The following is a 15,896-nucleotide window of genomic DNA, read 5'->3' on the forward strand; positions in this document are numbered from 1 at the left end:
AAGACATCAAAACTATGTAATAACACATATGGAATCATATAGCAACCAAAGAAAGTGTTAAACAAATCAAAATATATGTTATATTTGAGATTCTTCAAATAGCCACCCTTTGCCTTGATGACAGCTTTGCACACTCTTGGCATTGTTTAACTCTTTGTTGGTTACTACATTACATTTTTTACATTTACGTCATTTAGCAGACGCTCTTATCCAGAGCGACTTACAAATTGGTGCATTCACCCTATAGCCAGTGGGATAATCACTTTACAATTATTTTTATTTTTATTTTTTTTAAAAAATTTTTTGGGGGGGGGGATTACTTTATCCTATCCCAGGTATTCCTTAAAGAGGTGGGGTTTCAAATGTCTCCGGAAGGTGGTGAGTGACTCCGCTGTGAGTGACTCCGCTGTCCTTGCGTCGTGAGGGAGCTTGTTCCACCATTGGGGTGCCAGAGCAGCGAACAGTTTTGACTGGGCTGAGCGGGGGAAGGGGAGCCAGCAGGCCAGAGGTGGATGAACGCAATGCCCTCGTTTGGGTGTAGGGACTGATCAGAGCCTGAAGGTACGGAGGTGCCGTTCCCCTCACAGCTCCATAGGCAAGCACCATGGTCTTGCATGATTCCATATGTGTTATTTCATAGTTTTGATGTCTTCACTATTGTTCTACAATGTATTAAATAGTAAAAAGAAAGAAAAACCCTTGAATGAGTAGGTGTTGTAAAACTTTTGACCGGTAGTGTAGTTCTCAAACCAACTTGTCAAACTGTCAAAATGAAACTAAAAATTGTCCAGACAGATCTCTAAATCGACTTTAAGTCAACAGTAGCAGAATGAAAAAGGCAAGCCCCCACAGAACTAATCTTAAAGTTTTCTGGCGTCTCCTTTTGTGTGTGTGAGCGTTCGTGTGAGTAGGAGTCTCTGAGACCCAGCTGTCAAGAGAGCACTGGTGTGTTTCTGAGATCTCTCCTATATTTCTCCCTCTTCTCCATCCTTTCTCTCTCTCCCGCTCGCGTCATCTTTGCCTGCCTCTGCTGCTGGGCGTGAAAGCTTCTCCAGCTTCTCTCTCAGCTGGTGCACATGCAATCCCCCATAGGAGATCCATCTCTCCTTACGTGCAGCACCGCACCACTGGGCACTCACAATTCATTGCATCCATACCAACTGCGTTGGATAATCTGTCTTGATTCATTTTCTCCTAAATTCATCTTTAGGCACATTATGAACTGCTGGGGTAAACACATCTTGAACAGCAGCTAGAGTAGGGACTGGGGAGGGAGGCTGTAGGTAGACACAGCACAGAGCAGTGAAGGGCCTCCATCCTGCTGTAACCTTGTGTGTATAAGTGTCAGTGGAAAAGCTTTAAGGCTCCTTCTGAGTGCTATTCTCTGATAGTCTGAAATGATCCTTTACACCAAAATTAAATTGTCTGAAATGATCCATACAAGCAAACGGACTAAAAGGTCACTATGAACTGGATGTATCTCTTCAAAGAGCAACTTGGTTGAACACCCTAGAAACCACCCCTAAAATATATATATATAATAAAATACTAACACCTTCCAGTTGTACGTGGCTTTCTGTTACTAACACTAACACTTTTCTTCTTTTACTAGCACTGATTTTGCTGATAGCTGCTTTATTGAGGAAAGTGTTTTACTTGCAATGACTATGATATGTGGTTTCTTACCTTAGTTGAACGCACTGACTGTAAAAGTCGCTCTGGATAAGAGTGCATGCTAAATGACAAAAATGTATACGATGCCTAAGGGAAATCTTTCTGGGGAGGACCTTGGATGAAGGAGAAAGGTCAATCAACGTGCAGATCTTCAGTCTATCATTTAGTGTGGCACCTTACTTCGAATGAACACAAAGTCTAACTTTTACCTAGTGGGACAATCTGTGTGAATTTGGCCACATAGCTTATTTTTGATGTTTTGGACCTTGATAAAATTTACACGGAATGTCTTTAGTTGCTATTAAGAGAGGAAGGACAAATAGAGAGAAAGAACTCTCACCTCTTTGGTGTCCCAGACTTCTGCCCCATCTGTGTACATGACCAGTAGCTTCTGGTTCCCTTTCCCAGGGGCAAAACGGATCTTCTTCACCCAACCACGGTGAGTAGGGATTCCCCTGGAACAATCATAGAGGTACTACACACACTCAAGCACACATACACGGACGAATGCACACACGTACGTGACTTGTTACCTGGAGAGACGGGCCTTGAGGTCCCAGAAGTTGAGGTTCCCGTCCACATCACCGAGAACCAGAGTGTCTCCCTTCCAGGCGATGCAAGCAATGCTACCCATACTGCCCTGCAACACACACAGGAAGAGAGGGTGATGGTGCTATGAGGTGAGGAGAGCAGAGCAGACAGTGCAAACAACTTCAACCAAATCACTCACTTAGAAATCCCTTGAAATCACTCCATAATAATCCTCTGGTAGTCAACTTAAAATGGATCTGACAGCAGTTTAGCAACATGAAATCTGTATATTTTCATATACACCCCCAGGAAGAATGACACCTTTTTATACATTTTGTGACACGCAACATCTTAGATATGGTTCACGTTTTCATAAATTCATAGAATGTTTGGGAATGACGTACAGTAGGGCATTTGGGAAAATTCTATAGCAATATAGTGGGAAAGTGGCCATGCATTTGGAAAATTGATAGACACTGCAGTAAATAAAACCATCTGTCTTGTCCAGGACCAGAGTCTACTCAGACCGATGCGCCATAGCCAAATCAGAGCTACAATAGGCCTATATACAAATAAGCCATTTGCCACACGGGCCTGCCATCATTCACTTTGAACTGGACTGTGTGTTCACAGGCAGTAGCAACAGCGCAACTTTAGATAATTAGAATGCTTTCGCCAAAAGACACAAAATTCACATGAATGGATTCTGCAAATATGTAAATACCCCGGGAGTCCTCTTACATTTGGGAACTTCGCAGTCCTATTGATCAAACAACCATTAAAAAGTAGGCTCTCTCCCTCAGTTGCCTATGCACATCAACAAGATCAACAACTAATGCTAGCCAGAGCGAGATGAGCTAAAATCTAACAAGGGAACATTAGATTAACCCTCTCAAACCTTTTCAGATAGTTGGCCGTGAAAATTGCTCGTCCTTCTGCAGCTTGCCTGCCAATGCATTCTTGTCCCAACCTACGTTTTGACAACTGAATCAACAGTGTGCAACTGCAGCCCGCAATTCGGGGCGTTCCTGCATGTGGGCATTCCTGCATCTTCATGAGGTTCCTGTATGAACGCCGCCCCTCGAGCACCCCATTGGTTCCTGCATGAACGTCCCCCCCCCCCTCGAGCACGACATCTTCATGCTTGTAACACTTTTGAATGTGGGTCAAAAAGGAAATGAAATTATTATCTGACACCGGTACAGTGTCCTTTGCGCCTGCCTGCCGAACACCTGCCCTCACCGTCGTTAACAGAACTACAGGAAAACAGTGCCCGACAGACAGGGGTGAAGGACACTGTCTACTGGTCAATCCCGCCTCCCGTTAGCACAGCAGGCGGGAGGCCGGGGCGATACCGTGTGCTAGCTAACTAGCTTGCTAGTTGCTAGTTGCTGTAATAGGCCTATGTCTCTCCTTTGCATGTGTTGCAGGTTTAGTTTTTTGGCTATTCATTGTCAAGCTTTAAAAACCGAAGCCAGACAGCCAGCTAGCCTAGCTAGGACTGTGGCATATGTCTGTACACTTTCCCTCTGCTGCGCGCTGTAAACGTGACACACAAAAGCAGCAAAATTGAAGTTGAATCCACCTATGCTAGCACATCAGGATGTAATTTCATCAACTGTTGACTCATTTATACTCGCTTATGTGTCCTATTCGGCCCGTGGGCCTTGTGTTTGAAATGTGCGCTAGCCTATTAGCCACGTTATGACTGACTTGTGATCATTGCTCTTGCTAGTTTGATTGTATTGACATTCCCAGCCTTGGTTACAGACGTCCATTTTTGTTAAAAATAGTGAGTCATTTCAACTGAAACAGTGCATCCTGAATGGGTGGAGGTAGCAAACAATGTAACAGGCCATCTGTGATTTACAACCTGATAGCAGTATTTTTGGGACTACCAAGAAATGTATTGGGGAATTACAGTACCAGCCCAACGTTTGGACACCTACTGATTCAAGGGTTTTTCTTTATTTTTTTACATTGTAGAATAAGAGTGAAGACATCAAAACTATGAAATAACACATATGGAATCATGTAGTAACCAAAAAAGTGTTAAACAAATTAAAATATATAGCCACCCTTTGCCTTGATGACAGCTTTGCACACTCTCGGCATTCTCTCAACCAGCTTCATGAGGAAGGCTTTTCCAAAAGTCTTGAAGGAGTTCCCACATATGCTGAGCTCTTGTTGGCTGCTTTTCCTTCACTCTGCGGTCCAACTCATCCCAAACCATCTCAATTGGGTTGAGGTTGGGTGATTGTGGAGGCCAAGTCATCTGATGCAGCACTCCATCACTCTCCTTGGATGAGTAGGTGTGTCCAAACTTTTGACTGGTACTGTATATTAATCATGCATTGAACTGCATCCATGTATTCTGCTAACAATGCCTTACTGTATGTAATGGAACTTTGAGTCAAATAGAACCTATTTTTAAAACCTCTTATGAAGTTGGTTTTGAAGCATAAACTGGGAATTTGAGTGTGAGTGAGTGAGAGAGAGAGAGAAAATGTCAGCCAACATCCACTTCACGGATGACTAATAGCATATTTATGACGTGGTACGATAAAAGTAGTTTTCATCAAAGTTCTTTGACTAAATTATGAAGTTCCTTTTTCAGTGATAAGGGTATAAGAAGTATGGGGATATGCAAATTCTTAATCTCTAAATACATTTCAAATCTCTGAATAGAGAATGTGTCAGAGTAGTCTGAAAGATAAAAATGTAAATCCCTGGATACACTTTCTCATCAACCTGCCATTCAAAGATGAAAGCATGCAGGAGGTGAACAAGCAGAAACCTTTTGTCTTTACACTATATGAACGGATCCCAGCCTCTGCTTAGCAGAGCATGAACATATAAAATATCTACTTCTTTAAAGTTATACAAGTTATATAAGTTGATTGAGCGCTCTAATTATGTATGAAGACTAAACTATTTAGAAAACATTGCAAACTCAACTTGCTGTTTTTAAAGCGAATGAACTGAAAGTAGGCTAAGTTGCTATGGATAAGAGAATCTGCAAAAAATATATACTAAAACGTAAATGTGATATGTAATGTTGAAAATAATAAGATACGGCAAAGTGTTGATAAGGGTGAACAAGTTTTAATCAACACCCTTAGTCCTGCATGCAACACCTAGCTTGACTGTTTTTGCAAATCACTTGGTTTAAAGCAGACAGGCACTCAGGCTTCCCCTGATGGAAGCTCATCTGCATGCTCGTTGTCCTCACCAGGGTCTTGACCTGACTGCAGACTGACTTCCGTGGGCAAATGCTCACCATCGATGGCCACTAGCACGCTGGAGAAGTGTGCTCTTCACGGATGAATCCCAGTTTCAACTGTACCAGACAGCGTGTATGGCGTTGTGTGGGCGAGCGGTTTGCTGATGTCAACGTTGTGAACAGAGTGCCCCACGGTGGCGGTGGGGTTATGGTATGGGCAGGCTTAATCTACGGACAACGAACACAATTGCATTTTATCGATGGCAATTTGAATGCATAGAGATACCGTGACGAGATCCTGAGGCCCATTGTCATGCCATTCATCTGCCGCCTTCACCTCATGTATCAGCATAATGCACGGCCCCATGTCGCAATTCCTGGAAGCTGAAAATGTCCCAGTTCTTCCATGGCCTGCATACTCACCAGACATGTCACCATTGAGCATGTTCGGGATGCTCTGAATTGACGTGTACGACAGTGTGTTCCAGTTCCCACCAATACCGGCAACTTACACTATACAGTTTACACAAAAGTATGTGGACACCCCTTCAAATGAGTGGATTTGGCTATTTCAACCACACCCGTTGCTGACAGGTCTATAAAATCGAGCACACAGCCATGCAATCTCCATAGACAAACACTGACAGTAGAATGGACCGTACTGAAGAGCTTGGTGACTTTCAACGTGGCACCGTCATAGGATGCCACCTTTCCATCAAGTCAGTTGGTCAAATTTCAGCCCTGCTACATCTACCCCGGTCAACTGTAAGTGTTGTTATTTTGAAGTGGAAACGTATAGGAGCAACAACAGCTCAGCCGTGAAGTGGTACGCCACACAAGCTCACAGAACGGGACCGCCGAGTGCTGAAGCGGGTTAAAATTGTCTGTCCTCGGTTGCAACACTTACTACCGAGTTCCAAACTGCCTCTGGAAGCAACGTCAGCACAAGAACTGTTCGTCGGGAGCTTCATGAAATGGGTTTCCATGGCCGAGCAGCCGCACACAAGCCTAAGATCACCATACTCAATGCCAAGTGTCGGCTGGAGTGGTTTAAAGGTCGCTGCCATTGGACTGGAGCAGTGGAAACACGTTCCCTGGAGTGGAATCACGCTTCACCATCTGGCAGTCCGACGGGACGAATCTGGGTTTGGCGGATGCCAGGAGAACGCTACCTGCCCGAATGCATACTGACAACTGTTAAGTTTGGTGGAGGAAAATTCATGGTCTGGGGCTGTTTTTCATGGTTCGGGCTAGGCCCCTTAGTTCCAGAAGGGAAATCTTAATGCTACATTATACCAGTTACATTCTAGACCGTTCTATGCTTCCAACTTTGTGGCAACAGTTTGGGGAAAGTCCTTTCCTGTTTCAGCATGACAATGCCCCGTGCAAAAAGAGAGGTCCATACAGAAATTGTTTATCGAGGTGACCCTAACCCCATCTAACACTTTTGTGATGAATTGGAATGCCGACTGCCTAATTGCATCAGTGCCAGACCTCACTAATGCTTGTGCCTGAATGGAAGCAAGTCCCCACAGCAATGTTCCAACATCTAGTAGAAAGCCTTCCCAGAAGAGTGGAGGCTGTTTTAGCAGCAAAGGGGGGACCAACGCCATATTAATGCCCATGATTTTGGAATGAGATGTTCAACATACTTTTCGTCATGTAGTGTAGCACAGCAACTGATCCACGCCCCAACCTTTTTTTTAAGGTATCTGTGACCAACAGATGCATATCTGTATTCCCAGTCAAGTGAAATCCATAGATTAGGGCCAAATGAATTTATTTGAATTGACTGATTTCCTTATATGAACTGTAACTCCGATGACTAAAATGTAAAACATAAATCTAATTGTTTTTTAGAGATTTTTACAAATTAATAAAAAATGAAAAGCTGAAACGTCTTGAGTCAATAAGTATTTAACCCCTTTGTTATGGCATGCCTAAATACGTTCAGGAGTAAAAATGTGCATAAGTCACATAATAAGTTGCAATAATAGGTTTTTAACATTATTTTTGAATGACCCTCAGTCGAGCAGTGAATTTCAAATGCAGATTCAACCACAAAGACCAGGGAGGTTTTCCAATGTCTCGCAAAGAAGAGCACCTATTGGTAAATGAGTAAAAATAAAAAAAGCAGACATTGAATATCCCTTTTGAGCATGGCGAAGTTATTAATTCTTAAAGGTCTTTTCCAACAGTCTTGAAGGAGTTCCCACATATGCTGAGCTCTTGTTGGCTGCCTTTCCTTCACTCTGCGGTCCAACTCATCCCAAACCATCTCAATTGGTCCTCTGTAGCTCTGTAGCTCAGCTGTAGCTCAGCTGGTAGAGCACGGCGCTTGTAACGCCAGGGTAGTGGGTTCGATCCCCGGGACCACCCATACACAAAAATGTATGCACGCATGACTGTAAGTCGCTTTGGATAAAAGCGTCTGCTAAATGGCATATTATTATTATTATTATTATTATTATTATTATTATTATTATTATATTATTATCAATTGGGTTGAGGTTGGGTGATTGTGGAGGCCAGGTCATCTGATGCAGCACTCAATCACTCTCCTTGGTCAAATAGCCCTTACACAGCTTGGAGGTGTGTTTTGGGTCATTGTCCTGTTGAAAAACAAATGATAGTCCCACTAAGCGCAAACCAGATGGGGTGGCGTATTGCTGCAGAATGCTGTGGTAGTCATGCTGGTTAAGTGTGCCTTGAATTCTAAATAAATCACAGACAGTGTCACCAGCAAAGCACCCCCACACCATCACACCTCCTCCTCCAAGCTCTTTGCTTATATAAATGCATTCCAGGTGACTACCTCATGAAGCTGGCTGAGAGAATGCCAAGAGTGTGCAAAGCTGTCATCAAGGCAAAGGGTGGATACTTTGAAGAATCTCAAATATAAAATATATTACAATTTGTTTAACAGTTTTCTGGTTACTACATGATTCCATAGGTTTTATTTCATAGTTTGATGTCTTCAATATTATTCTACAATGTAGAAAATAGTAAAAAGAAAGAAACATCCTGGAATTAGTAGGTGTGTCCAAACTTTTGACTGTATTTATTTCTTTTTGACACATATTTAAAAAATGTTTTACTGATACCGGTTACCTTCAGACGAGTCCCATGTCACTTGTGAGCAAAACCGAGAACATCATCGTGTTCATGAGTCTCCCCTTTCCATAGAGTGGCCACAGAGTGGTCCAACCGTTTGGATGCTAGAGACGTTTTTGTGAGAAGACTGATTTTCGGCATTTTATGGTCTGACAAACACTGCTCTAGCTCTGCCACCTTTCACAGCAGATGCGGGAGTCCGACATCGGCGGATGAGGTGGACTGAGACGCATCTAATGCAAAACTGATCTCTTGCTTAAACCGGCGGATTTTGATCTTTTTTTATTATGTTACTTAGATTGACACACCGGTGTGTCAATCGACTCTAGGGGGTTAATTACACTTTGGATATTGTGTCAATACACCCAGTCACTACAAAGATACAGGTTTCCTTCCTAACTCAGTTGCCGGAGAGGAAGGAAACTGCCCAGGGATTTCACCATGAGGCCAATTGTGACTTTAAAACAGTTACATAGTTTAATGGCTGTAATATGAGAAAACTGAGGACAGATCAAAAACTTTGTAGTTACTCCACAATACTAACCTAAATGACAGAGGGAAAAGAAGGAAGCCTGTACAGAATAAAAATATTCCAAAACATGCATCCTGTTTGCAATAAGGCACTAAAGTAAAACTGCACTAAAAAAAGAAATTATGTCCTGAATACAGCGTTATGTTTGGGGCAAATCCAACAACACATCACTGAGTAGCACTCTTCATATTTTCAAGCATGGTGGTGGCTGCATCATGTTAAGGGTATGCTTGTCATCGGCAAGGACTAAGGTTTTTTGTATAAAAAGAAACAGAATAGAGCTAAGCACAGGCAAAATCCTAGAGGAAAACCTGGTTCAGTCTACTTTCCAACAGACACTGGGAAACAAATTCACCTTTCAGCAGGACAATAACCGAAAACACCAAATATACACTGGAGTTGGTTACCAAGATGACATTGAATGTTCCTGAGTGCCCTAGTTATAGTTTTGACTTAAATCGGCTTGAAAATCTATGGCAAGACTTGAAAATGGCTGTCTAGCCATGATCAACAACCAACTTGGCAGGGCTTGAAGAAATATTGTACAATCCAGGTGTGCAAAGCTCTTAGAGACCTACCCAGAAAGACTTGCAGCTGTAAATTGCTGCCAAAGGTGATTCTAACATGTATTGACTCAGGGGTATTTCATTTTCAATATATTTGCTAAAATTTCTAAAAATATGTTTTCACTGTCTTTAAGGGGTCTATAAATCTATTTAATCCATTTTTAATTCAGGCTGTAACAACAAAATGTGGAAGAAGTCAAGGGGTATGAATACTTTCTGAAGGCACTGTACATATTTGGGACAGAGGAAATCTGCTCCACAGACAACTTCAACCTGGTCGTGAATGAACTGAAAGACAAAACAAGGAGGGCTTTCTATGCCATTAAAATATCTATCAAATTAGACATACCAACTAGGATCTGGCTGAAAATATTATAATAAAATATAGAACCAATTGCACTATATAATATATGGCAGCGAAGTGTGGGGTCCGCTTACAAAACAAGAATTTGCCAAATGGGACAAACATCCAATTGAAACTCTGCATGCAGATTTCTGTAAGAGCAAAAACTCCAAACACCACATGCAGCGCAGAATTAGGCCAATTCCCTCTTCTGATTAATATCCCCAAAAAAGTATAATCATTTAAAAACAAGGGACCCCCCCACTCCTACCATTAAAAAAGCCCTCAAATGTCAAGAGGTGACCATAGAAAACAAGAGTCCCCTCAGCCAGCTGGTCCTGAGGCTCTATTCACTAAACACTACCAACCCAACGAAGGCTCAGGACACCTAATGGCTGCTTGCTAGGCACCATCCATCCTAAACTAAATCTACCTTCAGCCATCTTTTTTATTGCCCCAAGTTTGTGTTAAACACCTGGAATAGATTCAGCATGAGTAGGCATGGAAGAAACACCTGCAATTTGGCTTAGTCAGGCTCGAAGGGAAAACAAAACGACATGAGGAGCCACAGTCCCTCGCCACGAGGCCGACGATGGCGATGCTAGCCCACAGGTGTCACAGGCAAGCGAAGTGAGTACAATTCTAATTGAATTCTGAAAATTCCGACAGGAGACCAACGAAAGCATGAGTAAGATGACAAGCTCCATTGCTGAGCTGGAACAATCTATTAAGGGACTCAGTGAAAGGGTGACTGATGCAGAGAATCGTGTTAGCACAGTGGAGGATGGATGCGTTCGCACTGACCGCCTCCTCTAATACCTGGTACGGAGGGACAGACGACTCAATGTCAGGTGTGAGGCACTCGAGAATTTTATGAGAAGGAGCAACTTGAGACCACTTAAGGTAATAAGCTATAACTTGAAAGGCATTCATAGCCTGATTAAGAAAAATAAAGTACTCTATCAGTTGAAACAACTTGGATGTAAGATTGCATTTCTGCAAGAAACACATTTATCGGATAACGAGCATGAGAAACTGAATAGGACATGGGTTAATAAAATATTATATTTATCTCATATATCAGAATGGAAAAGGGGGGAAGCAATTCTAGCGCACAGGTCAGTCAATTTAACTGCCAGCTCCTCTCATAGAGATACAGAGGGTAGGTTCATATTAGTAAATGGAACTATTGATGGGTGAATGTATCATTGCAAAATGTGTATGCTCCCAACAAGGATGATCCAGGGTTTATCAAAAAGATTAAACCTTCTGTTGGAGAATAGCTCTGACTTACTCCTAATGGGGGGGGGAGACTTTCATTGTGTTATGTCTCCGACTGTAGATAGATCACCTTTACCATCAACTCCACCCTCTAGGATGAGCAAGTCACTGATTAGCCACTGTCTAGAAGTGGGATTGGTTGATGTATGGATATACCTTTATCCAAGTGGGAGAGACTTCACATTTTATTCAAACCGCCACTTATTCTATTCACACATTGACTACTTCTTTACCACTAAGTCTGAAGCCTATAGGATAATGGATTGTGAGACACTTCCAATAACTTTGTCGGACCATTCACCATTGAAGGCGATGTGGGATTTAGGACAGAAATCTATCTCACGAACGTGGAGACTAAACTTAATTAAACTAAATTTGTGGACTTTGTTAGAAAAGAGCTGCAGTTCTATCTTGATCTTAACATAAGCCCTGAGGTCTCCCCACTTACGCTCTGGGACTGTGCAAAAGCCTTTCTAAGAGGTCACATTATATCATTCGCAAGGGCAAAAAGAAAAAGAGTAATGAATCCAAGTGCACTGAATAAAAAAAAATCTAAAAACATTTAGAACAACAGCACAAAGCAAAACCATCCACAGCTCTGATGACATCCCTTAATGAAACGTGCAGAGCTTTAAATAGCCTGCTCACTGAAAAAAAATAGAGGGCCGTTGAAGATTTGCTAAGCAGTGATATTCAATTTGAGAGGAAGAAATCAAGTAAATGGACTGAAAGAGACAAGGAAGAGGTGAGGGAGGTAAAGTATGTACGGAGAGTGGATATCAGTGGGGGAAGAGAGAGAGGTGAGGAATGAGGAAGAGAATATGTATGGAGAGTAAAGATGAGTGGGTCTTATAGAAAGGGGCAGGGAGAGGAGGAGAGTGAGAAGAGAGGAGCAGGGAGAGGATGTAGAGAAATAGTTAGAGTAGACAATATGTCTGGAGAGTAGAGTATAGACTTAGCATGTTACAATTGCAGTAAAATTACAACAGCGTCCATGAAGGAGAAGCTAGGAGAGGAGGTAGAGAAGGAGGTAGAGTTAAGACTCACGTCTGGGGGGATGCGGGCACCGTCTTTGACGGTATTCCCCTCGACAGTGATGTGGTACACCTGTCCGTCTGTGTCTGTGAACACAAAGTGTTCCCTCGCTGAAATGGCCTGGCCTCCTCCCTCCGATTTACTCTCTGCATCCTGCAGAAGACTAGAGACACACAAACACGTTTTACTATTAAAGTGAGGACCACTGATAAAGCGAGGGCTAGATCAGGGGTCAGCAAATAAACCGGACCGTGGTTTATTTTGCCCCTTTCAGATTTTAGCTTTTGGTCAAAAAAAGACTAACATCACCAGGAATTCAGCTAAAAATGTGTTTAATTCAGGAAATCTGTTAACAAGTATTCCCACAAATAAAAAAAGAGACGTGATTGTGTCTCAATGTAATCAAGGTATGAAATAATTTCAAATACAATCTCTTTTTGGGCTTAGTTGTGGTCAATTTGCATCTTACACATTATTATAATAACGTTCCGACCCCTCCGCTCTGACAAAAATCGACCCGCGGCTGAATCTAGTTTCCTACCCCTGGGCTAGATACATACTGACACCACATCTCACTACGAGATGGCCTCAGGAAACACACACACACAATATTAAGAAAGACACATTGGGCATTTACAATGAATTTATGAGTAATGTTGAGTAGGGCCAGGAGTTTTTTTCTGACCATGTGGCAAAACTCCAGGCCTTAGTGCTGAGGTGCGACCCACCCCCCCCCCTTCATGCCCCCTGCTCTCTGACCTGATAACGTTGTACTCCACGCTGCTCTGCTCGGTGTCAGACAGAGTGGTCTGTCTGGCCATGGCCTCCCGTGCTAACATCTGCTTCTTCTTCAGACTCTTCAGGTTGTGGGAGGGGGACCACTCCTGCACACACACCCGCAAAAAGTGCATGGCGCACACACACACAATGTTCATAGAGATTTCTTCAGCTGCCTGACATCTTGAGGTACACCATTATTGGTGGACATAAACATTGAGATAGGAAAAATGTTGTTGTTTTTTCATCCACACCCACACAACCACAAATTCACAAAATAGCTCTTTCCCATACCCTATTTCATCATTCAGGATTGCGGCCCTAACCGCTGCCCCATTTTGCCCGGAGGGTGCAATCAATGTGGAAATGAGCAGGCAGTATGGGGATGGGGATAGCATGCATTATTAACATTACTGTGGATACGATTTTACAGCCCACAGTAAAGTTTGGCCAACATCAATCACCTTTTATCCATTTTTCTTGGGACTAATGAAGCTAATTCCTTGCTGAGAGAGGAGAAATTTCTCAACTAATCTTACAAATTGAAAATATACCAACGTGTACACAGGCGAGAGAGAGAGTACAGTACATTCGGAAAGTATTCAGACCCCTTGACTTTTTCCACTTTTTGTTATGTTACAGCCTCATCAATCTACACACAATACCACATAATGACAAAGCAAAAACAGGTTTTTAGATTTTTTTGCTAATTTATAAAAAATATCACATTTACATAAGTATTTAGACCCTTTACTTAGTACTTTGTTGAAGCACCTTTGGCAGCGATTACAGCCTCAAGTCTTCTTGGGTATTATACTACAAGCTTGGTACACCTGTATTTGGGGAGTTTCTCCCATTCTTCTCTGCAGATCCTCTCAAGCTCTGTCAGGTTGGATGGGGAGCGTCGCTGCACAGCTATTTTCAGGTCTCTCTAGAGACTTGTCCCGAAGCCACTCCTGCGTTGTCTTGGCTGTGTGCTTAGGGTTGTTGTCCTGTTGGAAGGTGAACCTTCGCCCCAGTCTGAGGTCCTGAGTGCTCTGGAGCAGGTTTTCATCAAGGATCTCTATGTACTTTGCTCCATTCATCTTTCCCTCGATCCTGACTAGTCTCCCAGTCACTGCCGCTGAAAAACATCCCCACAGCATGATGCTGCCATCAACATGCTTCTCCGTAGGGATGGTGCCAGGTTTCCTCCAGACGTGACGCTTGGCATTCAGGCCAAAGAGTTCAATTTTGGTTTAATCAGACAGAGAATCTTGTTTCTCATGGCCTGAGAGTCCTTTAGGTGCCTTTTGGCAAACTCCAAGTTGGCTGTGAAGTGCCTTTTATTGAGGAGTGGCTTCCATCTGGCCACTCTACCATATAGGCCTGAATGGTGGAGTGCTACAGAGATGGTTGTCCTTCTGGAAAGTTCTCCCATCTCCACAGAGGAACTCTGGAGCTCTTTCAGTGACCATCGGGTTTCTTGGTCACCTCATTGACCAGCCCTTCTCCCCCGATTGTTCAGTTTGGCCAGGCGGCCAGCTCTAGGAAGAGTCTTGGTGGTTCCAAACTTCTTCCATTTAAGAACTGTGGGACCTTATATATATATACACACAGGTGTGTGCCTTTCCAAATCAAATCAATTGAATTTACCACAGGTGGACTCCAATCAAGTTGTAGAAACATTTTAAGGATGATCAATGGAAACAGGATGCACCTGAGCTAAATTTAAAGTCTCATAGCAAATGTTCTGACTACTTATGTAAATAAGGTATTTGCTTTATTTTATTTTATTTAAAACAATTCTAAAAACCTGTTTTCGCTTTGTCATTATGTGGTATTGTGTGTAGATTGTAACGTAACAACATTTGGAAAAAGTCAAGGGGTCTGAATACTTTCCGAATGCACTGTATAGACACAGAATTATCAACTCAGAGAGACTCTTGGAAAGTATTTCCTCAGTTTACAATGCCTAGGTGTATATGCATGTATACTATGATGTTTTTGTGTGTGTGTGCGTGTGTGTGTTCAGTACCAGTGCAGTGACAGTGGGGAAGTTCTTGGCCATCTCTCGTAGCAGGGTGCCGGTCCTGACGTCCCACAGCTCCAGAGGCTTGTCTCTGAACACCACAACCAGGTACTGCCTGTAGGGTGCGACACATCACAGTCTGTACCAACAAAATCATCCCCATGGGCTCTATGGGCCACTTTCTCAGAGACACACACATCCGTACACACACGAGCGTACGCACGCATGCACACACAGATTTCAAACATCCATTCCTTGTATGAAGGGCGCCCTGTGCTGTACTGGAGTTCGTGCTGTTCTAGGGAGAGAACAAATAGCGTCAGAATAAAATTAGCTCTAAGGGAACAGAGACAAAGAGCAGAAGCGCTGCTACTTTGTCTGAAGTTTCATTAAGGGTGCTTTGTCCTGATGAGACAGCCCAGTCCTTGCCAAGGTAAATATCTCCCCCTCCCTCTTTTGTCTAACTCTCTCTTTATCCCTCACCACCATTCTCTCTCTCCCTCTCTCCCTCTATCCCTCCCTCCCTCCCTCCCTCCCTCCCCCTCTCATGCAGAGAGCTCTTTAGAGGGCCTTTAGCCATCAGAAGCAGGTGCTTGAGGCTGACAACTGCTCAGTAGCAGGAACAGAATAAGAGAGTATGCCCTGGACTCCTAAAGGAAATGGATATCCCCTGATTGACAGCACAGGCTTAATTAAAAAAAAAACACCCGGTGGGGAGACAAGAGAGAGAGAGAGAGACGACGACGGTGGCGGGTTTGTGTTCATGTGTGTGTTTGTGTATGCATGTGCGTGTGCGTGTGAGTGTGGCA

At 43.1% G+C, this 15,896-nt stretch overlaps 1 protein-coding gene across 1 annotated transcript in view; it reads right to left on the reverse strand.

Annotated features, from left to right (window-relative positions):
* wdr11 (WD repeat domain 11) overlaps positions 1-15,896 on the reverse strand; it is a 183,999-nt gene that overhangs the window by 47,820 nt on the left and 120,283 nt on the right. The window contains exons 14-18 of the mRNA XM_084153095.1: positions 15,094-15,202; positions 13,059-13,183; positions 12,312-12,462; positions 2,208-2,314; positions 2,015-2,129 (exon numbers count right to left, since the gene is read on the reverse strand). Coding sequence (XP_084009221.1) covers positions 2,015-2,129; positions 2,208-2,314; positions 12,312-12,462; positions 13,059-13,183; positions 15,094-15,202 — 607 coding nt within the window. The remainder of the gene's footprint in view (positions 1-2,014; positions 2,130-2,207; positions 2,315-12,311; positions 12,463-13,058; positions 13,184-15,093; positions 15,203-15,896) is intronic.

Source organism: Coregonus lavaretus (genome assembly GCF_964263955.1).
Source record: "Coregonus lavaretus genome assembly, chromosome: 36".
Lineage (NCBI taxonomy): Eukaryota > Metazoa > Chordata > Actinopteri > Salmoniformes > Salmonidae > Coregonus > Coregonus lavaretus.